At 35.7% G+C, this 7,008-nt stretch overlaps 1 protein-coding gene across 1 annotated transcript; it reads right to left on the reverse strand.

Annotated features, from left to right (window-relative positions):
- Positions 1-3,080: 3,080 nt before the first annotated feature.
- Positions 3,081-3,929, reverse strand: LOC110623904. The gene has a single exon (XM_021768926.2). It carries the CDS (start codon positions 3,829-3,831, stop codon positions 3,256-3,258), a length of 576 nt encoding a protein of 191 aa, XP_021624618.1. The 5' UTR covers positions 3,832-3,929; the 3' UTR covers positions 3,081-3,255.
- Between the last annotated feature and the right edge of the window lie 3,079 nt (positions 3,930-7,008).

The following is a 7,008-nucleotide window of genomic DNA, read 5'->3' on the forward strand; positions in this document are numbered from 1 at the left end:
ATAGTTTTGGTACTATTTATATTTGTAGTTAATTAGCTTGTTGAGCATGCAACTGGCTAAAAGTGTGGACTTTTATAGTTGACCTTTATGGAATGACGTTAGTGCCCCTGTTTCTTGTTTGAAAAGGAAGTTAGAGGAGATGGTGGGGAGTTTTTTGAGAATAAAATAATCAAGGTGGTGAAAAATGAAAATTCGTAGTCGTAATCGGACATTTGAGAACACGTCAGCATGACCGTGTAGCTGAGCTGAGCCGAGTCTGGAAACCGAGTGGTTGTTGTAAGTTGAGTAACTCGTAAGTATTTTTCAAAGTCTTTCTAGAAGATTCTTGCTTGTTTCTTTCTTGTCCCAGCGAAATTAGTTTAAATTGTGGACTGCAATTCGTGGACCAACACATAGATTTTGATTATTTAATTAAATAATATAAATTTCATTAGGTGAAATTAATGAAAATTTCTAAAATTCTATTGGTATGGTTGAACTTGAATGCTTGCTTGCTGTCACAGAAGGGGAGAAGTTAGGATCAAAGTACGTAGCAGAAGGGTTGTCCTTCCGTCCACGTGACTTAAGGGCGGTGTCCACGTCATTAATTAATGAAGGAAACTCGTTTATATTTTGGTGATAGGTTGTTATGCAGTTTTGTTTGAAACTGACTTTTCTCATCTATTTGGAAAGTTGATTTATAATTATAATATTTACGCAGAAACTGCTTTTTTTTAACAAATGATTCGAGTTTTCTTTTCTTAAAGAATGACTTGTAGTTTGTTGGAAGGTAGTTTAACAAGACTCTAATAAAAAGCTAGGCCAGTCAACTGCCGGATTCTATATCTTAATCTAAATAATATTTACTGCTATGTTATTAATAAAAATATATATAAGACGATGGTAATTATTTGGATTTTTAATTATATTAAAAATATAATAATAATAAGTATTTATTATTGTTAATAATAATTTTTAAAATATTTTATAATGGTAATATATAATAATTATTATTACAAATGACAGTGTTTGGCAAGAAACATCTTGCCTTTTGCGTGACAAAAATGGCTCACTACTGCATTCTTTATTATTTCTTAAAGGCAACTTGATCAGTAAGTAAGAAATTAATGTTTATTGTGATTTCACACGTAAGTAAAAAATATATATTTTTATTTATTATAAATATACTTGAGTCTTGACGTATACACTATTTAAAAACGTTATGAAAACGAATGAAATAATTTTATTTATTACGATAATCATAATTATATAAAAAAATTACTTCCAACTATTGAAAAATATCAAATATGAATGCAAAGTAAAATAATAAATTTTTTATTTTTGATTATATTAGTTTATATTTTTAATATTCGTATAAAAAATAAATAGTTTATTTTAAAAAAAAAACGAAGAGTATTGAAATTATACAGCAATAGCTATAACTAAATTATTAGTCATTATTATAAAATAGGATAATTTGATAATCATTTAATAAGCTGATATATGTGATACCAGCCGTAAAAAAAAAATCAAATGTTATAGTTTCTAATTTTTTATTAAAAATTGTCATCTTTTAAATAAGTCTAATATTTACATAAAATTATCGTTATAAAAAATAATTTAATAAATTTCTGTTATATCTATAATTACATAATCATCTATTAATTAATTATTGTAATCTTTAATTAATTAGTCAATACTATTAAATTTTTAAAAAAATATTATAATTAACTATATTTTATATAAAAATTAACAATATAATATACATGTATAATTTTTATACGACTAATCTTTATATTTTAAATAATTTTATACCATCACCCTTATTCTTTAATTTAATTTATTAATTTAAATATCAAATTTGACGATAATAAATACCAACCACTATATATTTACTTTTTACAGAGTTGATCAATCATAACACTTCTCTATTTCGCCAACATTAAATACTAAATCCATTAAATCAAACATAGGGATTAATATTCTGTACGACAATTTGGAAGAGTGTAAACAAGGGGTAGTTGGTGACTTTTTCTATTCTTTTTTTAAAAATACTGTGGACTGGCCTGGTCACCACCCATGTATTAAAATTCCTCATCAATATCCATTAATTGGTTGCTTAGGAAATTTACATAGAAATATCCTTTGATACCTAAGACCTTCACATATATCCCACGTCGTTTTTAAATGGTAATTTTTTGTATAACTTATTTGATTGAGTTTGAATATGAGAGTTTTTATTTCTACAGACTCTAATATTAATAAGTTAAAATATTATTATTTTTATAATTTAAATTTTAGTTAGTATTTGCCACTATTGTGTGATTTAGGTAGTGGCATCTTTATAGAGATTATGAAATTATTATTTTAATACTATTAAAGTAACGGTTGGTTAATAGTTTAAAATTATTATAAAGAAATTTTTTTATCATATATAATAATATATTTTAATAAAAAAATATTTATTTTAATAAATTATAATTTTAATCACATTTTTTACGTATCGTAAAAAATAATTATTATTGTCAAAGATTTTCAAATTGTTATTATTTAGTATATGAATATTGTCATTATTTATAAGGGTAAACTGTAATTTAGTCCCTCTAGTTTAGTGAAATGTAATATTTCGTCCCTCTGTTTTAAAAACCCTTCAATTTAGTCACTGTGATTTTTAAAAACTATGCCATTAGTCCCTCCCGTTAGATTTTCAGTTAAATCACCGTTAATTTTAGTTAAAAAACTAAAATACCCATATCAGTTTTTTCTCCAATATTTTCCACGACTTTGTACATTTTCTTTCTCTCTCTCTCCAGAAAGAAAAAAAAAATTCTTTTTTTCTTTTTATTCTGTGATTTTTAACGCATCACATCTTTGCTATGGTGTTGAAGATCTGAGTTTTGCATATTCCGCTTATTAACTTGCAAGTACTTTTTGTTCTTAATCTTAGGTGGTGTTTGAACTGGGTTGAATCAGGCAGAGTATTTAATGTGAACCGATTATCAGCAGAGGAAGCAAAAGAAGGAGCAGCAATGTCAAACGTCTTATTCGTAGAGAAGAACCCCGAAGCCAAAATTTAGTTAGCAACCAAAAATCCATGCCTAGAAAAGAACCCATATCCAATTTTTCAGAAACTAGAACCAAAATTAACTTAGGGAAGAGGAATTATAAGCCAAAATTAGAAATGAGCAATGTTGGATATTTAATGCAAGGTAAAGCCAATCTTAGAAGTAAAAAAGAAAAGCTGATGCTGAAAGATAGAAAAGAGAAGAAGGATGGCTAATGGCTGACCTGGACTCCAGGTGAGTCGAAGTCTACAACACGCATCTTAGCACCAACTTCACCCAGAATCCGAAGCTCCACTCTATCATTCAGCAAAGCATCCCTGATTAAATCAACAGCATTGGCCTGGATCAAGCTATAGCGATCAACGGAGATGGTGGCTTCCACCTGCAGCTCGCTATGAGCCTCCTGATAAAACCCAGGAACCGAAGCCTTCCCCAAAGGAATCCCATGATACATGACAGTGAGTTTAGACTCGCTGTACTTGATCCCTACCTTGTTGGGATTAACGGCAGTGAATAGCATGTGGATAGTTAAAGAGAGTGAAGCGGTGGTGGCGCCAATGGTCATGGTGGTTGTGCCGATGGTCGGGTCAAGTGAATTGAGATTAGAAGCGGGGATGCCCATGTACTGGACCCCGACTTGTTGGAGATCGAACTCAGGTTTCTTAGGCTTGACGGTGAGAATAATGATAAGAAAGATAGTGAGAACAAGGAGAGCAAGGAAGGAGAAGAGAAGGAAGAGACAACAGCAGCAGCCTTTCAAGGAGGCTGACTTGGAAGACGACGACATTGGGTAGTAAGGATGGTGGTGGTGGGTGTTTGAACTCTGCGGTGGGCGTAATGGTCTGTGGTCACCATTCAGGCTAGTGCTCGGTTGTGCAGGTGGCGGCATTTTGAGGGATTAGTTTCCTCCGTCTAAAGCTGCCATTCAGGCTAGTGCTCATTTCTAAGTTTGGGATGTGGGTGTAAAGAAGAAGAAGAGAATGATATTAATAATGGGTATTTTAGTCTTTTAACTAAGACTAACGGTGACTTTAACTGAAAATCTAACGGTAGGGACCAATGGCATAATTTTTAAAAATCACAGTGACTAAATTGACGATTTTTTAAAACAGAGGGACGAAAGGTTACATTTCACTAAACCAGAGGGATTAAATTATAGTTTATCCTATTTATAAATGAATCTCTACGGTATTAAAAATTTATTAATGAGAATATTCATAAAAGGCTAATTTTCATAAAATAAGTGAAATAGTAAGAGAATGAGAAAGAGAAAGTGTAACAGCCCGGAAATCGGACCGCTACCGGCGCTAGAATCCGGATCGGCTTAAGGCCGCCGGGACCCGTAGCAAGTCAAACATACATCCTGTACAATTGGTATAATCCCAAACAATGATCAAACATTTCCAGAAATATCTAGAACTTTACCTTTACCAAGCTTGACCTGTGTATGCACTATGACTGAACTCATAGAACCCCTAAGGTCAGCATACCCTATGTCAAACTCGGTCCAACATGCATATCAACATAATATAAAACTCATGTATAAAGGGATTATCCAACTCGGGCCAAACACAATACTATAACTTTGAACACATTACATAATATCATTTTACAATACAACTCTTTTACATCATTACATAACCTTACATTACATCATATCCACTACTATTCTATTACACATCCTAACCATAGCCATATCCTGACGACTCCCTGAACTATCTCTGACCCTGCAAACCTGGGGTTAGGGGAGAGGGGTGAGCTAAAAAGCCCAGTGAGCAGAAACTATAAAAGAAAAGCAGTTCATTAAAACGTATGCTATCATGGAATGCATCACATCACAAACAATACACATCAAGGATGAATTTGTCACCAATAGCCCTCTACATATAGATGTCATATCATAACAAGTTCAGAAATGCTCTATGCCAGGGGCGATATGGCCACGCCTGGACTTCACATACTCTATGCCAGGGGCGATACGGCCACACCTGGACTTCTCTTCCTCTATGCCAGGGGCGATACGGCCACACCTGGTCTTTCCATCATATATCATGTCATACATGTCATATCGTGTCATATCATATCACATTGAGGGCTAATGGATCATCCAAAATCCATCCACATCATCATCATCGTATTATGCAATGCACATATTCGTGATCTCTAATGCAACAACCTATTTCATAACATGGTATCCGTGATGCATAAACGTGCTTTAAACATTTAATTTCTTTAATATTAAAAGAGTTATGTTCTACTCACCTTTGACTAGCTCTGGACTGACTCTGAAGCAGCTAACACTGCCAAACACCTCGGTTCCTCGGGTCCGATCCTACACAGGTGGACTCCAGTGAGGTGCCAAACACACTCTAAACAACTCATAAACAACTATCCAAAAACCCCCTAAAGCATCACCAAAACATGCATAGGAAACAACTATGAAAAGGCTGGACAGGGCACTTTCGGCGGCCGAACCCTCTCTCCAGAGACGAAACTCGGGCACTTTCGGCGGCACCTTCGGCGGTCGAAAGTCCCTCTCCAGAGACGAAAGTCAGGCACTTTTGGCGGCCAAACCTTCCTTCGGCGGCCGAAAGTCTGCTTTCAAGCCAAAACTCAACTTTCGGGGGCAAGGTTTGGCGGCCAATTCATGCATCCATAGGCACGTTCGGCGGCCAAAACTACCTTCGGCGGCCGAACCTGAGTTCATCAGAACTCAGCCTCTTGTGCATACTAGCCTCCAAAACCTTACCAAACACCCCAAACAAGCACCCAACCTCTTAAAAACATACATAAACCCTTAACCATGCACAAAGGAGCTTAAACAAGCTTAAACTCCAACAAAAACATCATAGAGCATGCATAAAGAGCTTGTGACTCACATAAGCCAAAACCATCAAAACTACTCAAAACCTCACTTGCTCTCTCCTAATCATGCATACACTCTCCCACATGCATAAAGGGCATAAACACTAGTCCAGGCCTCCCCAACAATCAGCACATAAACATACATTGGGCATAAAACCCATATGAACCCTAACATGCATATCTACCCATACTCAACCATCAAAACTTCTTTAAACTTACTTAAAAATTCATTAACACACAAGGAAAGCAAGGATCTACACTTACCTCTTGAAGATCGAGGGGTGGTGCGATCCCTAACTCGGAGGTGTGGAGGATCCAAGCTCCAGAAGCCTCCAAGCTCCCAAAACTTCTATTTAAGCTTCAAAACTTCCAAACAAGGGTAGAATTCATGAAAAACTTGAGGGATGGGTAGAGAAAGCATGAAAACGACCAAAGGAGTACAAAAACTCACCTTAGCTCGAGAATGGGGAGAAAACTCGCCCATTTCGGATCTAAGGGCTCTTTATAGGTGGCTTGGTCAACAACCTTCGGCAGCCTAACGTGCCCCCTAAACTCATGCATGTTCGGCGGCCGAACCTTGGCTCGTTCAAAACAAGCTTTCGGAGGCCAAAAGCACTCCCGAAACCTTCCCATGTTCGGCGGCCGAACTTCACTTTCGGCACCATGAAATCAGTAAAAACATTTTAGAAAACACATTTTACCCCTCTAGAAGATTCTGGCATCATCAAAATTCCAGATTCCAACGGAGATTCCGCCGGAAGGTAGGGATTCCGATGCCGGAACCTAGCCGGGTATTACATTCTTCCCCCCTTTAAGAACATTCATCCCCGAATGTTCAAACAAACATGCATTCTCAACACAGCAGCAAGCATACATAAACAAGCAAACAACAAGCAAGCAAAACCTAAAAACCTCTCTCCTAAAAGAGAGACATGGGTATTTGCTGGAGTACGAACTCCCGGGTCTCCTATGCACACTTTTTCCATTAACTGGTGATTCCAAAGGACTTTCACCATCGGGATTTCCTTGTTCCTCAACTTCCTGACTTAAGTGTCCATGATCCGCATTAACTGCTCAACATAGGTGAGATCCCTTGAGA

The sequence above is a fragment of the Manihot esculenta genome, chromosome 10 (genome assembly GCF_001659605.2).
Source record: "Manihot esculenta cultivar AM560-2 chromosome 10, M.esculenta_v8, whole genome shotgun sequence".
NCBI lineage: Eukaryota > Viridiplantae > Streptophyta > Magnoliopsida > Malpighiales > Euphorbiaceae > Manihot > Manihot esculenta.